We start from the raw sequence: 19,160 nt of genomic DNA on the forward strand, positions 1-19,160 counted from the left end.
GGTTTCCGATTTGGAAACACAGGGTAACTCTTATTACACCTGCGCAGCAATTCTGTCACTTCTACGGAATCCCCCTTGCCCAGCTGTCAGCAGAATGCTTTGGCTGACTGAACTGTTTTTTTCCCTTCTCAAAACCGAAGCTCTCCCTCTCAGCCCTCATAAGTAGGTTCCTCGGGCGCTCCCCCCGCGGGTCGGGCCCCAGGGTGGCCGCGGCTACCCGAGCCGGTGGGAAGCCCCTATCGGCGACAGGGGAGGCTGCAACCACCGTCTGTGCAGCAGCGCTCCGAGCACCCACAGCGCCACCTACAGACCCCGCGCGAGCAGCGGCGGAGCAGCGGGCCGGGGACGGGAAACACTCCGCCGAGGGACCCAGCGGCGGGCAGCAGCGGCGGCCGGACGCATGTAGGTAGTGTACCTAAGTGATGTATGTTTTACCTTCCATCTCAAACCAGTGATGGAGCTGCTCCGACTTTAAAGTCTAATTTTAAAGTAATAAAGCTCACAGAGCTTAACGAATAGGCAATAACAGTTTTGCTTCAAACATACCAAACACCCTGCAAGTTCTTGATGGTTTTACCACTGAGCATCACTTTCAGTAGCCAAAAATACGTGTAAATACAGTGATCATGGAATCATTGGTGTTCTTCTAGTCCACTTCACCGAAAGCACAATGCTCAGGATTGTGTCCATATGGCTCTCGATTATCTCCAGTAAAGGAGACTCCACCACCTCTCTGGGCAACTTATTCCAATGGTCAGTCTTTTGCCCACACAGCAAAGACCTCCTGTGGTACAGCTCTCCGGGGGTTTGTGGGTAGCTACAGCAGGCTCTGCCATGGTGGGAAGCCAGGCTTCAAGCCATCACTGATGGGAACAATGCAGGCACCCAGCTTTGTTTACAAATTGCCTTTTCCTGACAAGGTAGGAAACTGGGAAAGACATGTATCATAGCTCACTGTTGCCCCGTGCTCCTGCCAAGTACAGGCAGAACTGGTAAGTTACAGGAAGGTTAATGTAAATGGCTAGTCTCTGTTGAAGAAAAGTGACAACTATGTTGCTAAGACCAGCATAAAGGTAGTTTCTGATTTCTAACTAACAGGTACTTCTCATTCCAGATCAGCTGAGGGCCTTTGCAGGTTTGCTCTCAGTTTAACTCCTTCCCCTCCTCCTTTCAGAAACCTCTCTAAGACAGACCACACAAGTTCCTTTGGAAACAGTTTCCAAAGGCTTAAAGACATTCAAAACCATTTTTTTTCCCATAAGGAATACCAAATACAGTGATCCCTCTGTGTTTCCAGAATACATTTTCCTGGGGCTTAGTTTCCAAAACCCATCGGTTTGCAACACTCCTCTCTGCATTTCCTAGAAGCTGAGAGAAAGGCTAGCTAAAACCCTTGGGCACAGAGCTTTCTTGAGGAATACTTCAAGCTCTGTTGCTGGAAGAGTGTTCAAACAAGAAACAATATCCTGGCCCTTATCCATACTGGGTTTGTAACACATGTCCAACTTGAAAATCACAAGGGGTAGTGGGGGCAGGGGAAGAAAACCACATTACAATAGTTTTGGTCAATTTTCCTGTGTAGCCAAAGCCTCAGCCTTTTGTTATTTATTTTTATGGCCACAGCAAGGATTAGTAGGAGGGAAGAATATGAAGCAAGGGGCTTTTATGAAGCTACTGCTGCTCAGAAGGCAAATTCTCCCCCCTCCCACACTAACCTACTTACAGACTGTTCCACCACAGCCCTGACACCAGAGCTCATTCAAGCTAGCACATACAAGAAACAGCACCTCCATCACAGATTTTCCTTTGCTAATCTAAGGGCTTGCCTACATCAAGAAAAGAAATCCTCCTTTCAGCATTTAAGGAGCAGGGAATTAACTTACCATAGAAATTAACTCCTTGGGAAATTTCTTCTTTCATCTATTGAGCTTTCAAGAGTAGTTGGGGGAAAGCATGTGTTCTTACCTTGATGAAGCTTCTCTGTGGGAGTTTCACAGCCTATTCATTCAGAAAAGCTGGTGGAATATTGAATATAGATGGTATGATTTCTTCTTAATACAAGTCAGCAGAAAAAATCCAGTATGATCTTATATTGACAGAATAAAATACTTCCTAAGACAGTGTAAGCCTATAAAGGTTGGGCTGGGTTGGTTTTTTTTCCAGACTACTTGAACAGAAGAATTATTTATTCTACTGATTATGCACGTTCCTAGGAAACCTCCCAATTCTACTTGAACTGATCTGTGGAAAATACTTAGCATCTGCTTTTCCATTGTCACTGTTGAGATATTCTTTTTCTTCAAGATAAGCCAAAGATCCCCTGCCTCAAGACAATAAGCATGCCTGTATTTTCTTCGGAGTACTTTTGATTTTGCTATTATAACCAAATCACTATGCAGAGATGCTTACATAAGTATTATCATCCAAAAATCTATGAACAGGCAGAACCATAGCAGTTTATTCTGCAGCAAATACTGTGCTGCATACCTTGTCAACCCATAAATCTGGTCTGAATTTTAAACTGAAGCACAGAAGTGCCCCATGACTGGAAGTCACCCACATGATACTAAGAATGAGATAATTAACTCCCCCCAACATGAGAAATAATTTGTGCACTCACTCAAGTAGGTACCTGACCTAGTAATATGTAAGATTTAGTAATTCAGACTGCTCCACTGCTTCACAGATCTTAACAGCCTAAGAAGACATTTCTATTTGAAACAGTATTGACTGAATAGTCAGCAAACCTGATACGTTTTTAGACATCAACATCCTCAAAGAGCAGCAAATTAGCTGCAGCTATCAAGCAAACTGCAGTTATAGTTAAAAAATACCCCAAACAAACTGAACTACATTTTGAAGAAACTCTTAGTACATTGGTGGAAAACATTTAGTGGTAAGAACACACACACGCAAACCTGAATAATTTGGATAGCGCTTTCCTTTAGTATCACAAAACTTGAAGTTCACTGATAGCGGCTTCCAGCTTAAGTCTAAAAATTACATTTTCCTTCTTTCTTGAACCAGTTTTGTTTGGTGACACGTACTGAAGCAACAGAGCACACAAAAGACATATGTATCTACAGATATAATTTTCTTTTATTAACAAGATCTGTCATTACTGAACAAGGCAACTGGGAAATACAAGGACTAGACATACACATGAAAATTTTACAACTCGACAAAAAGTTGGCATATGACTTATATACAGATGTGATTAATAAAGGTTACGACTCTCCTGATTTTGATTAAACACAGTCCTAAGCACTTACATTATGAAAATATGAAGCTGATCATACAGAGGTCAAGCTCTGGAATCTAAAAATAAGAACAATTTAAAAACTTCGAAACCTTCTATGTCCATCCATTTTACAGAACATCACTACAGCTTTTCCCTACTACCATATACATGAAAGGTTATCAAAAATATATTGATGGGTCTATCGCTAATCATGAATGCTTATATTTACATTAAGTTAGCAAATTCTTCACCAAATACTTTATATACAAAACTCAATTTGTCCTTTGTGAAAGTCATTAAAAAGTTAAAAACCATAGAAATGCCAGTTAGAAATAACACATTCCAAAAATTGGACTTGTTTACAACAACTCAGAACAATTGAAAATAATTTATGAAAAATTATGCCATTTTAGTACATGTACTCTCACAACATTTTAGTTCCGATACAGAGTAGCAGGAATTTTGTCCTGTGTGTTCTTTGAGTGGTAAGGTCTCTTCCAGTAATGCTGCAAGGAAAAAGAGAAAAATTACTCTTAAACAGTTTGTTGTGAGTCATTGAATAAGGCAGAAATAATTCAAGGGACCAATACTCTTTCCCCCCTTCTCAGTGCAGGAAGCCCTATCCCCATTTGTACTGGCCCAAATACTCAATTCTCACTTCTTACTCCTTAGAGGCTAAAAGGGGAAGGAGGGAAAAAAAAGAAAGCAAGAGAAACCCAACATCCTCTGTACTTCAGTGCTATTCAGAAGGCACATATCCTTTCACCAGCAGCGGTTCTGGGTATGTTCTTGGCTGATACTTGAATTTGACTACCATGCTTTCACAGCATGTGTTGAACACCCCTAACAAAGTCAGCCTTCTCTGCCAAACTAGAAACCCCTCCAACCTGTCTCTCAATTGAAAAAGAGCTTAGACAGGAACCAGACGTTCGCTCTGCAGGCACTTCTTCTATAGACACGAGCACCTAAGGAATTCTGCAATACAAAACATGGATGCTGAATGAAGCTACACATACTACTGATAAGACAGCTACTGAAACACGGACTCTTTTGAAACTAGGTTCCGCTCAGGCCCATCCAAGTACCAGAAATCAGTTTGAGAACACAGAAGCACAGTTTACAGTGCTTCTAGTATGTGAGAAAATAGCAGGTCTCAGCTCACTTCAAGTGACAGGCATCATGGAAACAATGCTGTGGCTCTTCACTGAATCAAATCAGTACAACACAATTGTTCATAATCACCACAATAACTTTGTTAAAGTGCTGACACCACATAACAAGCAAAAATAGAAATAGATCTTGCTACCAAATCCAAACGAAGTAGACAGAATTTCTCTTTTTAACTCTACAGATGCTGAATGCAGCTTCTATACTTGCTGTATAGAATCCCTACCTTCCAATTCCACTAAAGACCCTCCATGTGCTATTATCTCACCTATTTTTATTTATTCTTCAAACTCCATAATGATCAACTCTTATTCTTTATAAAACACAGGGGCAGAATGACATCTCAATCACCCTTAATCTACAAAGCCACACTCCAAGTCTTGATATTTTGTCCCTTCTTGTTTCAGATAGCCCTCCATTCTTTGGCTTTCCTCTTAAGTAATTACTCTAACTTGTCTTTCAGGTCATCTTCCTTATTCCTCTTAAATCAAGCTCAGTGAGGGAAAGAGTGTAACACACACTTGGCCTTCTCTTTTCTCTATTCTGTTCATAAGTAACATATCCAAAACACAAAATCCACTTATCTTCTCTATGTTGATGCTTTCACACCTACCAAACTCCTTCCCTCCTCCAACCTACTGCTTCTCTCTACACATTTTCACACATAGATCTATTTAGCAGTGCTCCTTCTCCAAACCCAAGTACTTTTCACCACAGCTGCTCTGGACAATCTTTGGCAATCTAAGCATCCTACTTAGGTTACAGATCAATGACAAATGCTCAAGTCTTCAAATCTTCCTTGTCCCTACATCTTTCCATGCAGTGACTACACTACCATTTTGCAGGTTTTCTGCAGTCTGTCTCTCTAAAACATGTTCTGCTTAGTCCACTTGTATGTCTGAAACTCTAATCCAGTCCCTGAGCCTTTAGTTGTATTAGTCTCCCAATTTCAGGTTACCGTACATTCGCACAGTTGGGCTGGCAGAACTTCATGTGAGATGCAGAAGCAGTGAGTAGCTTTGCTAATGAATGTGAAGCCATAGTTTATCCATTTCCCTTTCATTATCACCTCAATCTGTGTCTGATTATCGCTGGCCTAGTTCTAGTTTTATAATTACTTCCTACCTCATACTTCGTAAACTCTCTAAAGCCAGGATTCTATACTGCTTGTTGGTACAGTACCTGGAACTGAAATATTTACAGCAATAAATTGGGATTCTTTGCATTGCAGTGATATGAATATTATTATAGACAAAAACCATACAGGAATTTACTCATTATCAGGATAACTTTAAGGTGTCTCAGATCTTACCAGTTTAATTTGTGCTCTGTCGCTGGACTTTTGGTCCAACGCTCTGAGTTTCTTCTTCTGGATTTGGGCGTTTCCCTGCACTAATGCCAGTACCAAGAGCCGTTCTTCCTGATAATTTAAAACCAGTATTTATATTAAGACTGTTGCACCTTTATATATTCAGGAAAAGTGTTGGGTTTTTTTTGTTGTTCTTTAAATTACCTGCTTGCAATAAGTGTGATTGCTGATTGTCTCCATGAGCATAATGTAAGATACTACTTGCTTGACAGTAACCTGTTCAGATACAGTACATATTTATTATAATAAATCAAATTTAGAACTGCAAGCAAGTGGACAATTACATTCTTTACAACAAAAAAGGAGCCAATTGATTTATTTTCCATTAGCAATAATGCTAGAAAACATCCTGAATGCAGAAGAGTCCTTATGATTAAAAAAAAGCCTCATTGGAGTCTAGAGCAGTTAAATATATAGGCACTTATATACAAACAGTGAACAATATTAAGTGCCTACACATTTATGCATTAATTTTGCAACAAGAAGAGTATGTACATATGCAAATAACCCTAATTTGTTATCAATTTTAAGATTTTTTTTTCTCTTCCAAGTATCCTCATCCTTTTTGTTATTCTGTTATAGCAATGCTAGTGAATCCTTAGCATAACTAATCTGTGAAGGAAAAAAACAACATATGTAAGTAATTTAAAGGAAGATGCAAACTATTTTCTGGTTCACAAGCTATCTGCTGGCGACCTTGACACCAATTGCTCTGCATGAACAGTGCAAATGAGCAAAAGCAGTCGCAAGGTTTCTTATTCTGAACAGTTGCGGTGTTCTGGTGATGTTCTGGATGCTTAAATAAAACACTGATTACAATCTTTCATGATCGGTAAACACAACCTCTGTCAAGTCTGCAAAGAAAAACACTTGTGCTAAACTTGACTGCAACTTTGATCTATCACAAATCACAGATTAAGTTTCTGTATAGTTAAAGTAACAAAAATTTGCCCCCATAATATGGGAATATCCACAAAAAACTGTAGAAATTGATTATATATGAGAAGAGTGGTAGAGAAATCAGCTAAAAGGTACCATGCAAATTTTTGCTATCAGATACACAAACTGGACTTCTTTCTTTCAATATCTTTCATTTAGAATAACTCAATTTAGAATGTTTATGTTTTTTTTTTAGTCACGCTTGTGATCCCTCTAAATCAAAACATGCAAATATTGTTCTGTATGAGCATTTTAGAGATAAAAGTGATGAGACAAGGAAGTTCACTCTAAGAAATTATTTTTATGTTTCAAGAACAGAAATAAGGCCAGTTCAAAGTTGTAGACAGCAGCTGTCACCAAAAAAATCTATCCATGTTATTCTGATGTTTTGTCTGTTTTTCCACAGTTGCAAGGATTTCAAGATCCTCTACAGACAGGCACTGCCATAATACCTTGCTGCTGAATTCCACTGGCTCCTGCTGTATGAGAGTCCCCCAGAGCACATGGCTGAACAACTGCATGACCATCACCAGTTCCCAGCTGAGCTCCTGGAGAGACAGTAAAGACTTAAACATAACAGAAAATACAATTCCAGTTTCAAAATTGAAAATGTTGGGGATTTTGTTTCTGTTCTTCAAGAGGTAGACTTTGATTGAGACTTTTTTCCCCTGCCAAAAACCACCTCAGAACAGGTCTAAAGCTCTAACACTTTCATCTTTCCAAATTCACACTTGCAAGTTCAAATGAATACACAGTAAGCTCCTAGAAAACTGATACATTTCTGATGTAAAAAGTGAAAATACATGTACACATTTAGTATATATATTTCAAGAGAAAAGTGCACATAATATTAATTTATTAAACACTACTTTTTTAAACTAAGCCTTTCCTGTCTTTTAATTCTTTGAACTTACGAAATTAAAGCTCAAGAACCCAGCTTTAACGAGCCTAGACTTCAATGCTTTCAGAAACTGTACTGGCTGAGAACAAGGTCCATCTTTCTCTGCAATCTACTTCTAACCTTCACTGAAGCCTAAGAAGAACATAAACCCAAACCCAGTAAATTTCCAGTTCTGCTGTATCCTTTCATAAGAAGTCCAAGGTGTACCTAATATTCAAGATGTTGATGCACCGTGGATTTATACAATGTTAATACTGGTTTACTTTTTAATTAGTAACTACTTAATGCTAGTCTTTGTACATTACAGTAAGCACAATATTTGTCTAATTTTCATGAGAACTATATGACAGATTCTATATTCAGTTTTTTCAAACCACTGTTCACCATATTCTACTGTATTATGGTAGAACTAAATTCCACAAAGCAACCTGATGCTTAGAAAATTTTACGAATTAATAATTCTGAGTTGAAAACTCATGAATCGCTCCTTATTACAAGTACCAGGATGCTTGTAGACTTCTAGAAGAAAATCACATTCAAATGCTTTTGAAATCAAAGTGTTTGATACATGTTTATAAGTAGTTTCAGGGGAAAGAAAACAGGTTAAAAATTCTTACATGTTTGAAATAAAAAAATCTAGAGTTTGTATTCATATATTATTGTATTTATGTATAGATTCCATCTATACATAAATACTACCAAACTCAGTGAATAAATTTGAAAATGTTTGTGACTTACACTGAGAACTGCCTTGTGAATACAGTTCAGTTCTTTCCTACAATACATAACGCCAAGGACATTTAAAAAATAAGTTTGTGCTGTTCAGTTCCAATAATTTTATGTATTAAAAGAATTTGACTGACCTCCTGCACTGCTACAACCAGAAATGCTTTCTCCTGGTGAATAGCCCATGAGGCCACCATTTCCATTTCCATTTGGATTAGAAGGCACTGTTGCAAGAAGACCTACGCAATGAAATAAAACATACAACCGTGAAGACAGACTGGAAGAAAAGAAAAGATGAAGCGTAGCATGTTTTTTTTCTAATGATAGCCAATTCTCCACCCTCACCCTGAGTGGTTTACGAACATTTATCTTGTCTACTTCTGGGATCTCACCAAGTAATTTTACCTCAAAATTACTTAATAGGCATTTTCTACATAATATTCCACATAACTTTTCCCATATTCATTAGTTACACATATTTGTTGTGTTGAAGTGCAATGCATCCTGATTCAATATCCAATACTTAAACACACTGCCTGCTTACACCTTCCTGAGTAATACAAGCTTTATCTCTCAGAGCAAAGAGGATAGTCTTTCCTAACTAGGAAGAATGCTACCAGCAATTGCATTTGTCTCTATCTGAGCAACAGCATTTACAAATGCAAATACAGTATGGCTGAAGTTATCAACCACACTAATTCTCTAATCACCGGTATTAAAACCTGTCTGTACAAGAGTTCCAGGATGCACAGAAGACCCAGTTTAACCAAAGAACTTCCAAAAGCCCACAGAATAAAAAATTCTGGGTAAGACTTGGAAAGAGGCACTCCCCTCGGTCTTTCTTCCCTTTCCTTTATCACATCTTAATATTTTCATTTATATGATACACAACCCTGGTCACCACACTGAGCTCATACCTGATTACCATTGGTAGGGGACAAAATAATTGATAGAAGATGAGAGAAGTTTTGAAATAAATAAAGCAAATATTGTACAGCCATACCCAGTCCTCTGTATCGTGAAAGCTGCTGGTAGATTTGTTTCATCCTCTCAATATTCAGACGGCTTGCTTCTGCATGATTTACCATTGGTTTGGGATAATTGACTCCTATAATGCATTTTGCAGCCTTCTGGATGCTTTCAGGGGCATTCCAAGGATCATAGATGTATTTTGCAGGGAAACCTCTAAGTACTGGCAAATAACGTCTTAAAATAATAATAATAAAAAAGGTCATTTTAAGTATAAGGCCACTTGTCAGTTTAAGTTTAAACTGACATCCACAAATCACTGCAATTTCTGGTTGTGAATTACCTGATATAATCCCCATTTGGATCAGTTCTTCTGCCAAAACCCACAGGACAGTAGCAGTGAAAAAACTGCTGAAAGAAGGAACTACAGGATAGCCACATCCAGCTCCCAGCATTCACACTCCAATCTGCATCAAGTAAGAGCTCTTCAAAGACCTTGAGAAATGAGAGCAACAAGTTAGCCTGAACATGGCACAGCTTTGAGACACCTACACTCTTTCTTACCTGGCAATACTCACGGAATGCTCAGTACCTAAATGCCAAACTCAAGAACGAAATGCGACTGCCTTGGCTCTTAGTAAACATGTCAAAGCTATAACCAAAAAAAGTTACGCATTCTTGCATTAACACAGCCTTATAAAATTAAATCCCCAAAGGATGGCTGGAGCATGACTGCTTGCAAGTGGCATTTGTTGCTTTCAGAAGAGTTGCTTCGTCACATTGGAACAGAGTAAGCTTTGCAAACTTTCAGAGAACAGGGAACACACAAAGCACATTTCAAGCTCAGATTGTCAGTCTGAATACCTCAGCCTGTGCAGCACCTTTCACTATGCAAGGAGTCCCAACAGTAGAATTCAAGAGTTTCTGGTTGGCACAAACACTCAGAAGTTGTATTCTTGAAGGCCAATAGTTAATCTAGTAAATGACAGTTTTGAGGTTACCCACATAAATTCTAGGAGGCATATGAACCAAACATGCTGTAGAATGGTGGGACAGATAATGAACTCTGGTCTGAAGACAACAACAACAACAAAAAAAAATCTTCACTGGTAACTGCTATCCTTATTATATTTAAAATAACCTATGAGGCTGTTGAAGATTTATGAGGGTTTTACTTTAAATCAGGAGCTCAATAACTGTGAAACATTCAAGTTTCCAGCACCAATTGTATTTTAATTGCTAACACAGACATTGCTAACTTGTATAAGTTAGTCTGCTTAGTCAAGATCACCAGCAGCTCAGGCTCACAAGAAATAAAGAGAAGCCTTATTCTTTGAAGAATATTCAAGTACCTTTTATAAAAGCAGTGCACTGAGAAGTAATTTTCAAAACAGATACTTATTTAATACATATTTTTGCAAGTTCTTATATTCCTTTCAAACTTGCATCATCTCCAAATGTTCCAAAGAAACAATCATCTTTTTCACACTAAGCCACTAAAATTTAACACTTTACTACTGGCACCCACCTTCAACTAACAGTATTCTAAAATAAATACTGTCAAACAAGGATATCTCTCTCAACATATATTTGATAAGGCATTCAGTCTAGAGTATTCACTGAATAAGTGTTAGAAAAGCATCTTTGTCTAAATAGATGCAACTGTTTGGAAAAAAAAAAAAAGAAAAAAAAACAGTGTGTGTGTTTTTGGTTTTTTTGTGTGTGTTGGTGTTGGTTTTTTTTTTAAACAAGATTTATCTTAAAACACTTTTAAAAAACTTTTTAAATAGAAAGTGACTCATAATGTAACACGATCTTCAGATGAAGATTAAGTGTTAGCACACAACTGCTCCACTAGATGTTGCCATGTAATAAGACTTTGAAAACAAGATCACCGGGGAAGGCCAGATTAACTCTTGCGAGCTATGGACATATGAATTAAATGTGCTTCAGTGCACAAGTCTGAGCCCTCCATGTATCTATTATTTCAAAAGTAAGCACAAGTTAAGTGTTTTTCTGTAATAGAGAGCTTTGTTGTTTGGCTGTATTACCTGTGTATGTGCATCTTTGAAGTCTTTATTGATGAACTGCAGAAGGAAAATTCCTAAAGCAGCTTATGGTGTTGTGTAACCAAGACAGTTGGTTTGTTTTTTTTTAATTAAAGATTTTGGCTTACAACTAATTTGTGAAGAAAGTTGAAATTTCCTAAGATTATACACATATGAGGTCACGGCAAATGAACTCTTCTTTAGATTTCAAACATAAAAAACTATTTCCAGCTGATTATCATTGCTTAGTACAAGATGTGTTATCCTTCTAAAAATATAAAACTGATTCAAAGGCTGAGACAACATTATTCCATTTTTTTTCTTCGAAAGACTGACATTTGTAATTTGAACTTCAGCATCTCTTGGATACTTGCAAATAAATTAACTGCACTGAAACTCCAGCCACATCATGTTGTACATACTCACACTTCTAACTTTGGGCAAAGGGACAGAAATTGCTGAAAGGACATTCTCAAGCATTTAGTCTTCCCCCTTTAATTCCTGTGGTGCTCTCCCTTCACAGGAAGGCAGATGCAAGATGTGAGAACAGGAACTGTTCACACAGTATGACTAGAAAGAAATTTCAGTTACAAGAATAATCCATGTTTATTTGCCAAGATTTAGGAAGAACTGCAGACCTATTTTGACTGCAAGAAACACTGTAATATTCCAATGAAAGGGAGCATTAAATCAGTGGTGCTGTGAAGATTTGTCTGTTGATCAGAACCGATTAAATTTTGGCCGCAGTTTAAGGTTTAAAATTCAACTTACAGCACACAGTGACAACAATTATAGAATGACTATCTGCAACTTTCATAGGTACTTTAAGAAATTCAAGAATAAGAAACAATACCTTCATTCCTTCTTCCCAGCTAATCCAGAGATCACCTCGAGTTAAAAAGCATGCTACAGCATGCCGGGCTAAATGGTGAATCCAACCTTCTTGGCGAAGCTGTGTCATAATAGCATCAATCCAAGGAAAACCTGTTCTGCCTTCGGCCCATTTGGCCAAAGCCTCAGGATTCTTATCCCATGGGATTTGAACACAGATAGGATTCCCCTCCATTTTATCAAACCGTGGATTGTTAGTCGCCGCTGTGTAGAAAAATTCACGCCATAACAGCTGGCCATAGAGGGAGAGGGGAGGGGAACTGTTCTTTTTTACCTAAAGATCATCATTAAAGGAAAACATTTCATTAGGAGAAGTAGGGAAAAACCATGGCATCCAAGACTGTGTAGCTGACCATGTAGAAATCATACCTTTTTGTACAGATCCGTTAACTTGAAATAAAAGAGACGACAGGACAAACAGCCAAAGCGGAGGTAGGGGCTAAGCCCTGTAGGGCTTGCCAGGAGGGAATTTGCATTCATTCGTGGTCTTTCAAAGTTTGCTACCCAAGCCTTTAAAAAACAAAAAAACAACAACACACAAAACCAAACACAAAACAAAAACCACACAGCAGTATCAAACTACAGGCTAGGGACCAGCTTATAAAGTGAGAAATTTTGCACTGTCTGTAACTGACCTCAGGCACTGGACAAATGATCACCTTACCTACTATATCTAGGTGTTCCTTTTGAACCAGCAGAGTCTCTAGAAGGTCATTTATCTCTTCTCCCAGAACTACCTATCCTTTTCTTTTAAATACAGAGGAAACCTAAATAACTAGCAATATGTTAGCTTTTAGAAAAATTCCCCTTCAAAGTTATAAAAAGGATGTTCAAGTAAAATTACTTCCCAAGAACAAAGAATTTTATTTCTGAGTGGAAAACTGTACAGTAGACTTCCTCTAAAATTCAAATTAAAGACAGCCTGCTACCAGCTTTTAAAACTGAGAAACAGCACCTTGATTTATGTAATTACATTGAGGCCTAGAGTTCAAGTCTGGGCTTGATTTTGTTCTAAAGCAACTTGCTGAACTCCTCTTTTCCAAAAAGTAGCAATGTTTCCCAGATATGTTGCACTTTCAGTGATTTGCAACATACCTTTCGTTCTAAATGTCTTTCCAATCGTGTGAGAGCCTCTGTTTCTCCCCCTGGCCATACTGCAGAAGGCAGACCATCTGTGTCAAAACCTGAAAAGCAAGTTGAAACAAGAAAATTCCTTGGTTGCTTATAATGTAGCTCAAAAAACCCAGTACATCTTACTGTACCTTAAGACCAACCCTAAGCTGGACACGTGGCAAAGTTATAAAATACTGTGCAATCAAGCTACAGGTTGGGAAGAGAAGGACTTGGCAGCGCTGGTCAATGAGAAGGTGAACATGAGCCAGCTCCAGTGTGTGCTCGCAGCCCAGAAAGCCAACTGTATCTTGGGCTGCATTAAAATGAGCATGAGCAGCAGGTGATCCTGCCCCTCTACTCTGCTCTCATGGGACCTCAATTGGAGTATTGTGTGCAGTTCTGGTGTCCTCAACATAAAAAGGACATGGAACTGTTGGAACAAGTCCAGAGGAGGGCCACGAGGATGATCAGGGGACTGGAGCACCTCCCGTATGAAGACGGGCTGAGAAAGTTGGGGCTGTTCAGCCTGGAGAAGAGAAGGCTGCGTGGAGACCTCATAGCAGCCTTCCAGTATCTGAAGAGGGACTATAGGGATGCTGGAGAGGGACTCTTCATTAGAGACTGTAGTGACAGGACAAGGGGTAATGGGTTAAAACTTAAACAGGGGAAGCTCAGGTTAGATCTAAGGAAATCCTTTTACTGTGAGGGTGGTGAGGCACTGGAACAGGCTGCCCAAAGAAGTTGTGAATGCTCCACCACTGGCAGTGCTCAAAGCCAGGCTGGACAGAGCCTTGGGTGACATGGTTTAGTGTGTGGTGTCCCTGCCCATGGCAGAGGGGTTGGAACTAGATGATCTTAAGGTCCTTTCCAACTCTATCTATTCTATGATTCTATTCTAAGTCTGGTCAAAGCCCATTCAACAACACATTCAATTTCTGCAGCAAAATCCAATTTTTGCTTTTACATTTACATTAACTCAAAAGTATTACATGCTGAATGGTTTTACTTCAGTTCCACTTTCTAGGTTTTTTTTGTTATTTTTGCAAAAAGTGACCTTATCATTTTTCAAATTATTTTCAAGTTCTCAGCTCTGCAGCTATCCCCAAAATAACTTTTTTCTTTTGGTTTAAATTACTACTAAGAATCAACAATTGCTATTGTAATTTACAGGATGTCTAAAATCTTCTTCCACCAAATTGAAAGCACGAGTGGTATCTTCAGAAAATCACAGGTTTTATTGACCTTAACTTAAATAACACATGAGGATTATTGTCAGATTGATGATAAACACATACTTGAGCTGCAAAAGACAGACAAAAAGAAGGTACAGAATTTCTTCCACACCCCCACAACTCCCCCAGGATTGTTCACCAAGTGCATTAGATGACACATCTGCCTATAGTTTAACCACTCTCTAGCGAGTTCTTTTCTTAAAATAGCTTTAAAGGAAAGGTCTGTTTTATGAGAGGTCAAACAGACTAGACAGAGCAGCTATAGACTAGCTAAAATCTATCCAGCCCCCTTTATTAGCAATTTGGAGGTCATGCCACATTTGTTTGTATTTCCAGGTGGGCAAGAACAAGAAAGAGAAGGAGGGGGATTCACAGGATAATTGGTTCCTATTTTTCTTAAAATTAAATCTAGAGAAACATAAGACTTCCCATCCTCCCCCTGCCAAGAAGTCTCAAAAAACATTATTTGCCTTATTATGATCTTTTTCTCTTTTCTTTTTGGCATTGCAATACAAAAGGGGTTTTTAAATTAATTTGTAAAATGACAGATTAATGACCTGAAGCACAAAGATACCAAATGCATTTAATACAAAATGAAGTATCAAAGACTATTAGTAGCTTAATGATTATTTGGTACCATGGGAAAATGGCTACGCTGTATTATATGAAGCCAAACAGTACTTGGTATAGTTTCTTCTGACCTTCCATTTAAAAGAAAATGACTAAAATTCAGAGTTGATTACTGGGTTTTGTTCCTTTTGTATGTCATAACTGGTAACAGTTTAACCATTAACCATATGCAGAATCTCTTGTGCTTATTTTAAGTATTATGTTTTTAGTAGTAGATTACATCTTACGTGTTTCAAAATGTCAAAGCAATTTTAGAACATACCTAGCTCTTCAAGTGATGGGACACCGTATTTCTCATCATGGTCATCTGAAACTGGAGTAGTACATTTTTCCATTACTTCTGGGGTTATAGTCTCTACTGGCATCTCCAGTGGTTCCATTCTACTAATTAGGGTCTGGAATCGCTTGTAAGTAAGAGGAGGCTGTCCTCCATTTAATTCTATTATTCTGAATTGGCAAAAAAGAGGGGAAAAAATAAAAAAGTTTGTCACACAGTAGTGTATATATATATATATATATATATATATATATATATATATAAAAATACACCCAGAGAAATATCTTCTTACCGGCCTGTAGCATGTTATATAAAATTGCAAATATACATGATAATCCAGACTGTGGATTTTTTTATCATCCTTTTTTACCCACTAGGGAGACACATAAATTAACTGTTTATAAGGAAGTAAGTTATTCTCATTCCCAGGTTTAGGAAGGTCCCTCAGAAATAAGTAATGAATATGGACAGCTCAAGGCAAAATAAAATGCAGATCAGCAAAGCAGACAAGAGATCATAGCTACCCAAAGATACATCCAAGTCACATACAACACTACTATTTGCATAAAAAAGTACCTATTTTTCTGTTCTGGTATTAACAGTAGTCAGTATTACAACTCTCAATATAGGGAACAATTAAGGTTTAGTTTTATACGCAACTGTTGTAAAAACACAGAGCTTCCATATTTTGCATTGTCACCTCAAGTATGTCTAAAATCCCAGAAACAGGAAAAGTTCAAAGAAATAATTTACTAAAATGGTAGATGGAAACAACTGTTCATTTGATTCAACTGTGCTTGGGCAGGGAGAGAAGAAAAGGAATTTTCAATTTAGGACTAAAACAAAAACCCAGGTATTTGTCTCAAAATAGTAAATATCTCCCTTTCCTCCCATACAAGACAATGTATGAGAAGCAGCCAGATGTAACAGAAAAAAAACAGGCATCTATCACAGTAAGTTACTCAATATTTTAAGAGAAGCCAAGTCATACTTTCAAATACTTCGTGGATTATGTTTCTATAATAGGAAGCTAATACTAATCCATTTAAATAGATCTGTTGAAAAATATAAACAAGATATTAAGTAAGGAGATACAAGGATATCCAACAATCCCCGATTACTTACTGGATACATAACTGGTAGTAAGTACTTCTTGAAAAACAAAGGACTTTCTGCTAACGGTTTACAGCAAGTGAAATAAGGACAAAACAATCTGACAAAACAACCAAGCAGCAATCTTATCTGGGAGAAGTTACAGGGATGTTTGAGTAACTTCATTATAAAAGACAGATAATTAACATGATCATTATTTTTGTAAGAACCCCAAACCAAAACTGTATTTCAGATACAGTTATGTATCTTTTTCGGAGTTGCAAAGACCTACTCAATATGTAATAAAATTTGGATGGATGCATGGACAGACAGACGGATGGATGGATAAAAGAGAAACACAGAACAAATCTGTAGTCTTCCTAACTATGAAGTGTTCCCCATAGAAAGCAGCACACAATATCTAACCAAATACTACATAAAATTCGTATTTCCCTTTTAAAATCAGAGTTAATGGTAACTTACTTGTCTAAGTCGTATAATGTATGGGAAATTCGAACAATGACCTCCACTCCAGCTTCACTAGCCAGCTTCTTGATTGCTGCATCTCTTTCCTTCCCAAATGGTTCAGAATCATATTCAATAGAAAGTTTTGCAATATTCCATTCCTGCAACACAAAACGAAAATCTGGTCCTTCAGCAACTCAGCTGCTTGATGAAAGGCGAGATGAACGAGAACAAGAAGGACAGGGACAAGATGGAACACCAGTTAGTACCTGTGGACAGTTGTCAGAGATACACAAAGGCCCAAATTACATTAGACGCCCAGACTCACAAAAATAAAGTCTAGCCTTCTGGCATCCAAGTAGGAATCAGGCATAAGAAAAGCCTTTATCTGTCCCATTACTGTGGGCGCACATCATAATGGAACAACATCTGTGTACATTGTGAAAACTCAGCTGCTCTAACTATGGGATTTATGTACCTGAAGACACACAGCAAAAGGAAAAGATGACAGAGGCTGTTTTCTGTCCATTGATCAGCAGCCGTATTTTGCTCTGCAGAAGTTTTTCACTTATGTCTGTCAACTTTTAACAGCAGAACTTAAGAATGGGTTGGTGAGGCAAAATAGCTGCTCCCCGGAACCAAACATCACACAGATTTCCTTCCCTGTTTCAAACCCCTACTCCTTACCCACCAGAACAGGCAATCTGCAAATTCTCCATTTAAAATAAATAATAGTAAAAAAAAAAAACAACAACTCTGTCTCCTAAAAAGAGGACACCTTGAAGCCTAATATCCTCTATGTCACAGATGCTGTTTCCAAGGCCAACAACAACAGGTGGGGGAAAAGAAGCTAAGAAAGGGATCAACTAATGGCTAAGGCTTCTGCAGAGGAGGGAAAATGAAAAGGTGAAGTATGCACAGAAAGATCCTAGAAAGCCATCCTGCCAATCAAACTCAAAAAATACCCTTCTAATCCCTCAGAATCTTAATCGGTTGATTTAAATATACCAAACAGACTATTTCAGAGACCTGGATTTACAACAAAGAGACAAGGGGCACTCGACGCTCTTCACCTAGTATGCTCTTTCACTTCTAACGCTAGCTCTTTCCTAGATGAAGCCCAAGTGCAATCCTGACTATAGGCAATTCCAAAGAGTGCTTGCACTTTGAAAGAAGGTTTGGTTCCTTCCATCATTACGCCTGCCAAGACAAACCAATCAGGCCCCGAGTCCTCAAGCGACCTCCCACACCTTCATGTATTATTTATTTTTCATTTCATAATGTAAAACCATAAAAAACGTGTCTAAGAGCCAGAGCCATGTCCCCAGGGGAGCCAAGGAATTCCGAGCAAGTGTTACGTGATGTGAATACACCGAGGTCACATCAGCATGAGCTAGGCACTTAGAAGTATGGACACAGTACCTACACGTACTAAATCATTAGAAATCTGTTCCATTACTGGAAGAAAAGAAACCAACCAAAAAAAAAAAGTCAAAGAGCAACTCAATTCAATTGGTGATAAGCACATGAGAGGAGAAAACCCCAAATCTAACAAAAACAACCTTAAAGGGAAACTGCAAAGATAGTTAAGTATTTGCATGGATAACAACTTGCACTGAAGTATATAGTACAAGAAATATTCCTAGTTTAAATTAGTTGTATTTATGGTTAGAAACAACTGCAAGGTGGCATTTACCTTGAAAAGTCTGGGGAAAACATCTGCTGGCTGTCCACGAATAACAAATAAACGTGAGTTCAGTTTCCGTAGATTGGCATCAAGATCCTCAAGACACTGAAGCAGGAATCTGCAAGGAATAGTGAAGAAGCATTTATTTTCTGACACAAACCAGACAATCTTACAATAGAAAAAGGAACAAAGAGGAGCAACTCAACAAAGAGTATGAAACCATCAGTGTTTGGTACGTATTTCAGTGAAGCATGCATGTTCACATCATTATCACACTTAGCTTACAGTAGTTCAATGCCATATAATTATTCAACAACACAATTTGGAAAACCAAACTGTCATTTAAGTTTTCAGCTTAACACTATTCAACTCTGGAATGGACTAAAACATATTGTGCTGGTTTTGGCGAGGAT

At 38.1% G+C, this 19,160-nt stretch overlaps 1 protein-coding gene across 3 annotated transcripts in view; it reads right to left on the bottom strand.

The window, feature by feature from the left end:
- Positions 1–3,081: 3,081 nt before the first annotated feature.
- CRY1 (cryptochrome circadian regulator 1) overlaps positions 3,082–19,160 on the bottom strand; it is a 38,625-nt gene continuing 22,546 nt past the window's right edge. Inside the window, exons 2-14 of one of the 3 annotated variants that reach the window (XM_057420483.1) lie at positions 18,757–18,865; positions 17,079–17,221; positions 15,489–15,673; positions 13,347–13,435; positions 12,621–12,761; positions 12,214–12,525; positions 9,656–9,807; positions 9,347–9,549; positions 8,481–8,582; positions 7,169–7,264; positions 5,922–5,993; positions 5,721–5,828; positions 3,082–3,747 (exon numbers count right to left, since the gene is read on the bottom strand). In XM_057420483.1, coding sequence (XP_057276466.1) covers positions 5,725–5,828; positions 5,922–5,993; positions 7,169–7,264; positions 8,481–8,582; positions 9,347–9,549; positions 9,656–9,807; positions 12,214–12,525; positions 12,621–12,761; positions 13,347–13,435; positions 15,489–15,673; positions 17,079–17,221; positions 18,757–18,865 — 1,708 coding nt within the window. In that variant the 3' untranslated portion in view covers positions 3,082–3,747; positions 5,721–5,724. The remainder of the gene's footprint in view (positions 3,748–5,720; positions 5,829–5,921; positions 5,994–7,168; positions 7,265–8,480; positions 8,583–9,346; positions 9,550–9,655; positions 9,808–12,213; positions 12,526–12,620; positions 12,762–13,346; positions 13,436–15,488; positions 15,674–17,078; positions 17,222–18,756; positions 18,866–19,160) is intronic. The other 2 variants (XM_057420486.1, XM_057420484.1) reach the window with 2 other exon arrangements.

The sequence above is a fragment of the Pezoporus wallicus genome, unplaced genomic scaffold (genome assembly GCF_028554395.1).
Source record: "Pezoporus wallicus isolate ANWC-B61680 ecotype Strahan unplaced genomic scaffold, APGP_CSIRO_Pwel_v1 contig_2871, whole genome shotgun sequence".
Taxonomy (NCBI): Eukaryota; Metazoa; Chordata; class Aves; order Psittaciformes; family Psittacidae; genus Pezoporus; species Pezoporus wallicus.